This window comes from Abrus precatorius, unplaced genomic scaffold, assembly GCF_003935025.1.
Source record: "Abrus precatorius isolate BTA unplaced genomic scaffold, Abrus_2018 Scaffold3, whole genome shotgun sequence".
NCBI lineage: Eukaryota > Viridiplantae > Streptophyta > Magnoliopsida > Fabales > Fabaceae > Abrus > Abrus precatorius.
Window position 1 is genome coordinate 31684646 of NW_020874373.1, and position 12073 is coordinate 31696718.

The 12073-nt window shown below is 29.9% G+C and overlaps 1 protein-coding gene across 1 annotated transcript; it reads left to right on the plus strand.

Annotated features, from left to right (window-relative positions):
* The first annotated feature begins 3101 nt into the window (after positions 1 to 3101).
* Positions 3102 to 5704, plus strand: LOC113863496 (U-box domain-containing protein 15). The gene is made up of 4 exons (XM_027497096.1): positions 3102 to 3350; positions 3471 to 3587; positions 3791 to 4216; positions 4652 to 5704. Exons 1-4 carry the CDS (start codon positions 3102 to 3104, stop codon positions 5702 to 5704), a joined length of 1845 nt encoding a protein of 614 aa, XP_027352897.1.
* Positions 5705 to 12073: the final 6369 nt, after the last annotated feature.

Genomic DNA, 12073 nt, shown 5'->3' on the forward strand with positions numbered 1-12073 from the left:
GGTGGACATATATGGTTTTGAGGATTTGATGAGTTAGAGTGAGAAGAGAGAACCCCACAAATTAGTAGTAGCAGAGAGAGAGAGAGAGAAAGAATAGTGATGTGTGATTCTGTGAAGGGAAATTTGGGGGTTTTGTAGAGACTTTGAAGGTTACACTGAAAATTATGGTTATGTGATACTTTGAGCTAAATAAGAATTCTGAAGAGAATAAGGCACATCTGTTACACTGGATAGTCTGTGACTCGTAGGTTTATTTTTATCTTTTAATTAAGATAAATTCTTCGGAGTTCATATTGATCAAATCAAGTTTTAATATACAATAACTGCCCAATTATCCCAAATGATAATTGTTTGAGTCTGTTAAACTTTTTAAAAAGCTATCCTTTGGGAATGGGATATAATCTATCTTTAAGGATAATAAATTTGTTGCTATAATTTATGATCGAAAACTATATTTTGTTATACCTGAAAGTTAGAAAAAATTTGTTAAGTATAATATCATCCAAATAATTTCTAACATCGTTTAAACAAAAGGCAATGGATTATTTTAATAGAATTTACTTATAAAAAGAAAAAATATTTTAATATGTTTCTATTTGAATTTTTTGAAGTTCGTACCAAAGTTATATTCAAATACACGATTTTTCCTCATTTAGTTTTTGTAATGTATGGGTAGTTTATTAATATAATTAGAAATTAAAAACTAAAATTTGTTACATTTTGAAAGTCTTTTAAATAAATCTTTCAAATAAACCATGTGCCTAAACTCTTATTAACAATTTGATATACCATGTAATTTTTTTTCTCTTATTTCTTTTGTGCTCTTTTTAGTTACTTTAATATTTTTAAGATGCAATTATTAATATACGTATGTATACATATTCTATTTTTTGAGATGTAATTATTAATATATGTATGTAGCTAAATACCCATTACTTGGAAATATGTGAACTTTGTATTACAAGTGCAAGCAGGTGAAGAACCTTCAAGTAAGATAGAATCAGGGAAACTGTAAATTATATAGCCAAAACCAATCCGTGAAGCAAGAAAAGTATGACAATTTTAGTACTCTGTATTCTACAAGTATTATAAACTAATTACAAGTGGAAGAGTATTTTTACTCAACAGTAATGGTGCTTTCTTAAATAATTTGGTTGTGATTGATAACTTTGAAAAAAACAATGCATACAATAAGTAAATTTTGACAGAAATAATTATATTGATAATTTATATATTAAAAGTTTTTGTTATGAAAAACTAAATTTTATGTATTTAAAACAAATTAAAAGAAGGGACAAGGGTGTCTTGAGTTTGGAGTTCATCATATTTAAATTGATCATAATGGTTTAAGTGCCAGTAGAGTTTTGCAATTTTGGACCACATATTAAGAAAGCTATTATTTTGAATCAAGAAATTGACCAAATAGAGACAAATTGCAGACATTAATAGGAAGGTAACCAGGTTATTACTTAGTTCAAGTTATGAAACAGTATAAATGACGATGAAGAGAGATCTAATGAAAGTCTTCTATATATGGAAGGGTGATTTGTCGGTGGAAAATGGAAATTCTTGGAAAACTCTCAAATATGCTATAAAAAGAATGGTGTTTGTATTCATTTTATATATTGCAAGTTTGTGGTTTGTGACCCCCTCTCCCACTTCAAAAGTGGTTTCGAATTTGTCAAATTTTGATTACTTGGAATAATATTTTACAAACATAAATGCCCTTTTTGTGCCATCAACTTTAACTCATTTTTCAAATTTAATCACCGGTTTCATAATATTCTTCGGTGCATTTTGAAATATATCAAATAATACACCTTAACAAGAGGATCGTGTAATTTGTCAAATACTACATAGAATTGGGAATTCATCTTAAATTAAATGCATGGTTAAAAATAAGATATAATACTTAAATTTTCCCTATATTTATCAAGTTTTCTTCAATTTTTTTAGAGGAATTTCTTGGGATTTATATTGTGAATAATGAAATCTTTTGGTTATTTATTGCAGAAAAAAATCATTAAAAAATTGTAGAAATATTTCAATTTTCCTATAATTTTTTTTTGCACAAAGAATACGTTAGGAAATTTAATTTTTAATTTATTTCCCAATAAATTCGTAGGTAAAAGTCATATAAATTTTCCCAAAAAATTTAATTATTTCCTTTGAATTTTTCCATGAATAAAAAGAGCAAAAGTTATATTTTCTGCACAAAAAAAAAATTTATAAGAGAAAGCCATTGAAAAAATCAAATAAAAATTTCTACAATATTTTGTTCTTTTTGTTATCAATTATCTTATCTCACATTTTCTCTTTGCTGTATTTTTTAATATACAATTTTTCAAATAAAAACTACTAAATACTTTCATCACAATGATTTCAGCTTAGTCAATAATTTTAAATTTGAATTTTAAATACATGATTATGTTAAATACTAAAAATATTTTTTATCTCATGTAATAATTTCACCGTGCTTGAACACTGTAAAACATATATACGATCTAAATATCAAAAACAAAAAGGGTTGTCATTTATTTTTTATTAACCCATCAATAAATTCTGTGGTTGACCGAGTCCCAATGCAGGCCTTATAAATAGCAACCCATTAAAACTTGAGTTGGCCCAGAAACCAATAGTATTGGATCAAGTTTTCCCCTCTTAACAAGTCCAGTGAACTCAAGTCAACGTTATTTTTTCTTGACCCAAAAAAGTCAATGTTTTCTTTAAAAAATCATAGAAATAAAAAAAAACAAAAAAAAAAAAAACGATTTAGAATCCTTAACATTTACGAGAAACATTAATCCCGCAAAAAACGGGTGATTAAATGCCAAAAGTAGGAAACGGAACCAGCTCACAAATGTTTTTCCGTACACAAAAATGTCGGAACAGAACTAAAAATTAAATGATTAACATAGTCATTAAACAACAAATCACGTGATTTAATTAATTAATTAATTGTGAATTGGATGACAACGTATTACGTAGAGAGGTGTATGCATGGGGAAGCATATGTGAGAGGAAGGGCATGATCGATGGCGATGGAAGGAGAGAGAGACGAGTCGGACGAGTCAACTCGGTCGACGAAGGAGGAATTGGAGATGGTGGAGGAGATCCAGCGAGTCATCGAATCGGTGGTGCAATTCGGCGAATACCGAAGGACGCAGAGAAAGGAAAGCCACAACCTCGTGCGTCGTTTCAAGCTTATGCTTCCGCTCCTTGAAGACCTTCGCGACATTCCCCAACCCTTTCCCCAAAACGGCATAGTTTGGTTAACCAAACTCAAGGACGCGCTTTTATCTGCCAAGGACTTGTTGAAATTGTGCAGCCAAGGAAGCAAGATTCACCTCGTAATAATTCAATGCTATCTTTTCAAATGTTATGTTTGGCTTCAGCTTTTTCATCCATAGAGTTATATATTCTCTCATATATATGAACTAATGTTTTATTTGTTTATTTATTTGGTTTAGGCAATGGAGTGCGAGTCCGTTATGATTAGGTTTCAGAGTGTGTATGACAAATTAAGCCAAGCATTTGATGGTGTGCCTTGTGATGAATTGGGGATCTCCGATGAAGTTAAAGAACAGGTAGAGATGTTTTTGGAAGAATCAATTTTCAAGTTTGTAAATGTTTGTGAAAAGTAATTCTGTGATTATTATGAGTTTTTCCTCATATAATGATTTTTTATATATCTTAAAAATCATTTTTTTAAAAAAACAAATAGCCCCATTGTTGTCATGCATCTTGAATATCATAGATCTTGAGGTAATCTTACACATTGCATCATCAGCTTGAGCTAATGCACGTGCAACTGAGGCGAGCCAGAAGAAGAACTGATACACAGGACATAGAACTTGCAATGGATATGATGGTGGTATTTTCTGAAGAGGATGATAGAAATGCTGATAGTGCTATTATTGAAAGGCTAGCAATAAAGCTGGAGCTTCATAGTGTTGAGGATCTTATTGTAGAAACAATGGCTATTAAGAACCTTGCTGCAGAAAGAAAAGGGCAACATGCTGAGAGTACCAAGCGAATAATTGGCCTTCTTAACAAATTCAAACGAATTTCAGGAATGGAAGAAACCAATGTCCTTGATGATCCAACCACACCCAAGACGCTTGAGAGGTCTACATCTTTGGTCATCCCTCATGAGTTTCTCTGCCCAATAACTCTAGAAATCATGACAGATCCTGTTATTGTTGCAAGTGGACAGGTAATCACATAGTTCTTCAATTGATTTTCTTTTGTTATCTATTGAGAGGAAATGCAAAAGCTTTTTCATGTTCGGTATTGTTTAAACTTGAAGAAATAATAATCTTTTCTTTTTCTCCAAATGTTCTCTCAGAAATGGGCATAAAATAAACAATTTTTTTTGTCTAAAATAGTTTAACCAAACATACACTTATAGCTTAATAGCGTGTTTGGGTTCACGTTTAAACCTTGTATTCATGCTTATTTCAACGGTAATACTTATAACTCATGCGTTAGATTCTTGTTTTTTAACGTTATTTCAAACACACAGTAAAAAAAAAAAAAACCCTCAAGCTAGTTTTATTGGCTAGTGTTTCAATGATGAAAATTGAGACTTGCTCTATGATATGATACTGAAAACTTTTATTTTCCTTTCTATTGTGTGTTTCCATGAAAGACATATGAAAGAGAAAGCATAGAGAAGTGGTTCCAGTCAAACCATAACACCTGCCCAAAGACTAGGCAAACTTTGGCTCACCTATCATTAGCACCAAACTGTGCATTAAAAAACTTGATTGAAGAATGGTGTGAGAAAAACAACTTCAAACTACCTAAAAAATATTCTGCTTCTTGTCAAGAAAGCTGTTCCATTGAGAACAAAGATGAAATTCCATCTTTGGTGGAGAGCCTATCGTCTATTCATTTAGAAGAGCAGAGAAAGGCAGTGGAGAAAATACGTATGCTATCAAAGGAGAATCCTGAGAACAGGATTTTGGTTGCTGAACACGGAGGAATACCACCATTAGTTCTACTCCTATCCTACCCAGATTCAAAAATACAGGAACATGCTGTGACAGCACTTTTAAATTTATCAATTGATGAGGGTAACAAGAAACTTATATCTAAAGAAGGTGCCATTCCAGCTATTATAGAAGTGTTGGAGAATGGGAGTTGTGTGGCTAAAGAAAACTCAGCAGCAGCATTATTTAGCTTGTCAATGCTTGATGAAAATAAAGAAATTGTGGGTCAATCAAATGGGTTCCCTCCTTTGGTGGATTTATTGAGGAATGGAACAATTAGAGGGAAGAAAGATGCTGCTACAGCACTTTTTAACTTATCCTTAAACCATGCAAATAAAGGTAGAGCCATTAGAGCTGGTATTGTGACACCCTTACTTCAATTGCTTAAGGACATTAACTTGGGTATGATTGATGAAGCTCTCTCCATTTTGTTACTCCTTGTATCAAATTCAGAAGGAAGACAAGAGATTGGACAACTCTCCTTCATTGAAACACTTGTTGAGTTCATGCGAGAAGGAAGTCCAAAGAACAAGGAATGTGCAGCTTCTGTTCTTCTTGAGTTGTGTTCAAATAATTCATCTTTTATATTGGCAGCACTTCAGTTTGGAGTGTATGAGCATTTAACTGAGATCAAACAAAATGGAACAGATAGAGCAAAGAGGAAAGCAATTGCAACCTTAGATCTCATAAGCAGAAGCGAGCAAATTTAATCTTGCTTTCTTCAATGTAGATATATTTATATTACTTCATAGTAAATTTAACTAATTCTTTCATATATACTGATGTACAAAGTACAGTTAAAAAGTGTAATTAAGTTTGTTATCAAACATCCATCCCTTTGACTAGGTTTAATGAATATTTGTTTTTTAAAATTTGAAATCCTAATGCCATCTTAATTAAGTTTGTTCATGCAAAGTTTTGCTTTTTAAAATTTGGTTTCTGAATTTCGCTTTGCAATAGATAAGTAAATAAAACTATATGATATCAAATACATAAATAAGCTTCCCTTTCAAGTCTCAACATTGTTATTATAAGGTACAATAATGTGAGTGCATGAAATTAAAAATTCATTCTTTGAATCAAACCGTGTCCTTTCTGTGCACTTCGGCATTTCTCTCATAAATGTAATGTGACGGTCACCCTTGTATCTCTGCATACCTAATCACGACTCAACTTTTTCTTTTAATTTCGGATTATTATTATTATTATTATTATTATTATTATTATTATTATTATATGTGTGTGTGTCTTGCAGAGCCACAGAAATACGTGTGAACCACCGATACTATTCCTTGCTTTGTAGGCTTATATTTAGCTAAGCGTTTTGTAAATTGAATAGGCATGTCCATATCTATGCATTAATATATTTGTGTTCGCAATTGGGAGCTGTATCTATGTCAAATAGTTACCAGCTATAATTGGATAGATGCCTTCTAATATTAATGCAGGTGGATGACATATAATTAATAATTATCTTTTTTAACATTAATATTATATAAGATAAAAAGTTATAAATGATAAATTTGTATTAAAAGGTAAATAATTTAATGTCAATTTAATACATTGAGACTATTGGATATTACAAATTTTAATAAAATTTGTTATATATAACTTTTGATAGAAAAATCGATACATAAATATCTTTCCGTCGATCGTATTTTAGTGTTTGATTATTAATCAACAGGGAGCAAGGAAGGTTCCTTCAATTTGTAATTTTCTTTAGAAAAATGTTTTATGTATGACTGAAAGTAGACATTTAAAGGTATTTTATATATTTAAAAGATGTGTATATCACAAATAAAAATAGTAATAAACCGTATCATATATAAATTTTTTTTAACCGTTCAAACAATAAAACTATTTTCTTTTATTTGTATATGGAATGGGTCTATCTTGTGCACAGGAGAAACATGGAATCATTGTCTTCAGATTTCTGGATTTGTCCTAGAATGTCGTTAATTAGCGAATGCATAAATTTAGTAGTGGCCTATGTTAGAATGGACACAATAAAGACATTAAACCTCTGGGTGCTACCCAATTAAGACACAAAGTGGGCATCTTTTTATATATTCTTTGTTGTTTATCAGATATATATTAGTAATGTCAAGTATATTCATCTCTTTTTCCTTTTCTTTTTTTTCTCTCTCTTTGAAAATACCAAACAATTGGATAAGTTCCTCTCAAGTTTGAGTTTTTTTCTAATGTAATTACCTGAAAAATTTGGAGTGAAAAAATCAAACTCGATTCGGTAGCGTTGGGTGCACGTGGATAGGCCCGAATGTCTAGGATCCTGTGGGTATGTAAGCAAGCATCGAAAAGCACGCTTTAACCTGAGCGTAGGAGCGAGCCAGAATGCAAGAGAAGAGTACAGAGACACACTTGTATGCAACAACAAAAATGAAACAAAGCCATTTTCTGAACTACATTGAACAAAGGCACTAACACAACACATCCACAGGTGATGAGAGCATAGAGAACTAAAATGAAGAACATGATGAGGAAAAACAAACGTACTGATTATAGACACGAGACTAAGAAGAGAAGATGGAAGTGGGGAAGGTACGTAGATGGATATACCATGTATGTGTGGTCATTCCTTTTTGTCTCCTGCTTTTTGGCCAAAGACCTGTTGGAGAGTGGGTAATGGTTTTCCTTTAGGCCTAGAGGTTGAACCCTTTGGATGTTCATTGGAATTTGGATAAAATGCGTCTTTCATGGTAAGCGAGGTAGTAGTTGGCTTCTGCTGGGTGCTGCAACTTTGAGTTTTGCTTTGCGTTGAATTGGGAGGGGAAAATGCTTCTTTCATGGTGATTTTGGAGCCACCCATAGTGATGGAAATTAGAGAGGAGACACACAAAGAAAAACCTAGCTAATCTTAAGCTTGGTAAAGTGGGCAATGAGAACAAGCAAAAGGGGCTGAGCTCATTTATAGCCAAGTTCATTGATTCTAAATTTTGTGAATTTACCTTAATTTCAATTCCATTTCAAACAATTATTTCATTAACCAATATTTTTATGACATTAACTCAAAAATAAATAAGTAAATTTTTTATTAAAAATTATGTTAAAAATACATTTTAAATTATTATGCACTAACAACAATAAAACTTTATTCTATTACACGAAGCTGACAATATCATTAAATTCAACTAAAGATAAAATTTCTAAAAATGTTATTAATAAAAAAAATATCTTTAAATAACTTTTTTTAGGATTTTTTTCGTCTCTTTTTAACCTTTTTAACTAAACTAAAAAGCATGTCCTTCACTCTTTTCACTAATTTATCTAAAATCTTTTATAGATGCACATAGTTAAATTACCTTAAAGAATTTTAATAGGTGTTATTTTGACATTTTTTATTTATCTTAATATTTTTTTATCATTCTTTTTTTTTTTCATGCTGCCCTTTCTAGACTTAACATTTATTATTATACATGATAGTTGGTTATTTTGCATAATAATAAAAAAAATTAATTTAATAGATACTTTACGATTATAAATAATTTTATTATTTTTTAATTCAATCATCCAACTTATATTCTATGAATAATCATTATTAATCTTCTCATAACTCACTAAAATTAATTTCAAGTAATTATTTTTAAGTTGTGAGAATATCAAAAAAGATATATAAAAAATAGAACATAATAATGTAAAACAAGTGTATATTATTTCTCTAAACAGTTCTATTTTATAAATACTTCAATCATTGTTAAATGTGATTTTTTTGTTTTATATTTATCAATCTTTCTATCTCATTACATTATCTATTGTTTTATTCATTCTCTAGACATGTATTTCGCCTTCATTCTTATTTATTTTGTTTTGAAAAATTGTATAAACTAAAGAAACTAATTTTTTTTAAAAGGTTTCTAATTTGTTTTTTATTCTAAAATTAATCAAATAGTATAAGTATTTTATATGAAAAGAATATTAATAGAAGAAACAATATTATTTAAATCATGTAAATAGAAATAATAAATAATAATACCTTTAGTGACTGAAGAAACAATTTCTTCGTAAAAAATGTACAGAAAGAGCTCTCCAAAGAGCAATTGCACTCATTCAATTCTAGGGAAAGTGTAGAAAAGGAATGAAGTTTGCATGTGGCGTGCACTTGGTGTCATCGAAGTGAAAGTGCCAAATTTCCAACCATGGGGCGCGTGATAATCACGCTCCCAATCGTTAATGTTGTGATGATGGAAGTTGGCAACGGCGATTGCAGGAGGAAGACCCCACATGAGGGGACAAGCAGTGCCGACCATGCGTGCATATCAGTGAACGTTGATTTGTTTGTTTGCCCCTAATTTTTGACCACCACTTCTTTTGCTTCATTACTTTTCCTTATCCCCACAGCTGCAGATCCTATCAAGACATTTTCTTCAGACAAATCAATGTTTTAATATGCAAAAGAATATTAAAGGACAAAATAATCATTCTTACTTCTGCATCTTTATTATTTTATATATTTTTTATAATTACATCAATATTCCTTTCTTTTTTCTACAAACACCAACACTTTCATCTTCTGCTTTTTACTTCATTTTCCAGCTGTTGCAGTTTCACACAGATTAGTAATAATTGTATTGTGACAATATATTTCATTGGTTTGCCTATTTTCCTTCATGTAACACAGAATATAAGTATGTCATATTCACTGGCTAAGAATGGTTTTGTCAATTCCTTTTCTCTCTTACTTCTTAGTTCTCTATAACTTTAAGAAGTATGATAATATTGCAATTGACGTGGTTCCTATTACAACGCAAATAAAGAACTCACACAAACTCCACTACAATATCATGCTAATTAATTACTCTCATATTCTCTTCCTTTTATTCTTCATTTTTCATTTGTTATGGAGGGCATGCAGTGTTCCAATAAATTATAAAGCTCGCTTCCACAGGATGAAACTATGGAACAGAGAAGTATGTGAAAGGAGTTATTGGGGTGTGAGATGAAAGAGAGGAAACCTATGTATCTTCATCTTTTACGAGGCATGCTAACCATCAACATTTAAACGTCAATTCACGTTTTTGTTATTAAAAATGTTTGTGGAAGTCTCATTCATCGTCACGGGTTTATGAAATAGCTGCCAAGACCATGTTTTTTTAAAACCCGTCACCTTCTAATACTGAGACATTTGCTAGTGATGAAATATAACTTCTCAACGTTAGACCAGATAGATCAGTGAACAAATTGCATATGCCAACCATAGTTTTTTTTTTTTTTTTAATAAGGATTGGCTTTAATTTTCTCATGTGTTATGTCTTTGTGCTCTTAAACTTTCTTAAATTTGGGCTAGTTTGTGTTATTTACATGATTTTTTTTAAAAGAAAAAAAAATTCTGTGGGTAGAATTGGTTACTGAATCTGAGTTGTACATATTGATTAAAAAAGTGAACAGATCTTTTCTATGCATATGGACTCTATGGACATTGTATTTCTGAACTGAATTAGGGAGGTAATAAACACTGGAAGAAAAACACGATGTATAAAAGTCAATTATGAATTATGTGTTGGCTTCTTTCGCTTTGGTTGAAAATTGATGTACATAAATTAGATTTGTGTATACATACAGATGTATAGAAGAATTGAGTGTTTTCTCAACTGATAATGATAAGTTATATGCCTCTCTAGAATTTTTTATATTCTTGCTTTATAGGTAGTCCTGTGCTTTCCAAAAAATAAGATTCTCTATTAACTATATCATCAATGTTTGCATTTAACATTGTACCGGTAAACCTTATATTAGCAGATTGTGTTCATATCTTTGTGATTGCACACAATTTGGACAAAATTTCAAGTAAAAAAGGTGCTAAACAATTCAAAGGTGCACTATTACATTGATTTGAATAAATATACTTAAGAAAAGAAAACATGTTAAATAACATATTTTTTAATATTCAATATGAACAGATGAGGGTTTTACATTATAAAATTAAAGATATATAATAAAATTGAAGTACACAAGGAGATTGAGTTTATGAAATAGGATTTGCAGTGAACGAGTGTAATTCACAAACTACATAAAAAAAACTAGTGAAAAACTACCTAATTAGGGATGACAAATGGCACGTAAGAATGAAAAAAGTTTGTGCCAAAACATATTATTGGTGGTTCAATAAAAATCGATGTTAAACTCGTTATATTTAGAAGTAGTTGCCTCAAATTGATATTAAATTCCATATTTAATAATTTCAAAGTGATATTAAATTGTTGTTAAAATTAAATATTATTTTAATTTCTAAATGTATTGCTAGGTATTATTGATAACTACAGTTTGCAAACCGATGCTAGATACTAGAATTCTTGTTGTGTGTATATATATAATGTTAAATTTAAATGTTTAAACTAATTATATATAATTATTTGCATGAATATAATTCTATCTTTAATTGTTAAATTATATGCATGATTATTTTTAAATAAAATACATTAACATTTATTGTATTATCGATGAATAAATATGAAACTGCTCTGATTTTTGTGGTCTGTGATAAAACTACATTTTTAACTGGAAGTACTGGCCATTGTGCACATAAATTTAAGAAAAATATCTATACTTTTTTAAGATTATCACTATCTTTCATTATTTATTATTGAATATAATATTAACAATTATAATTATTTTCACTATTTAATATAACACTAACTAGTTATAATTATTTTACATATAAAAAATAAAATATCATCTTAATTTTTAAGAAATCATGGAATTAACTCAAGTCGGGCCATTTATGTTAAATCCTATACCTACTTTAAAGAACCCGACGAAACCAACAAACAAACAAAATAAGCATCGTCATGTCATAGATAGAGACAGGAACTTCCAACTTTACGGTATTGAAAAAAAAACAACACATTGAATAGATAGGAAAAGACGAAAATAAGTCTGCAAAGAATTTACTTTTCATCTTTTGGAGACATTTTTATGGTAAGGATGAGCAGAAAATGAGACTTAATTACCTTAAAAAAAATTAGGGTATGTTTGATTATTGTTTTGAAAATAGGTTTTTATTTTTAAAAAATAAATTTTAGTAAATTTTTTCTCATTTTTTATAAATTTAATTATAAATCAAA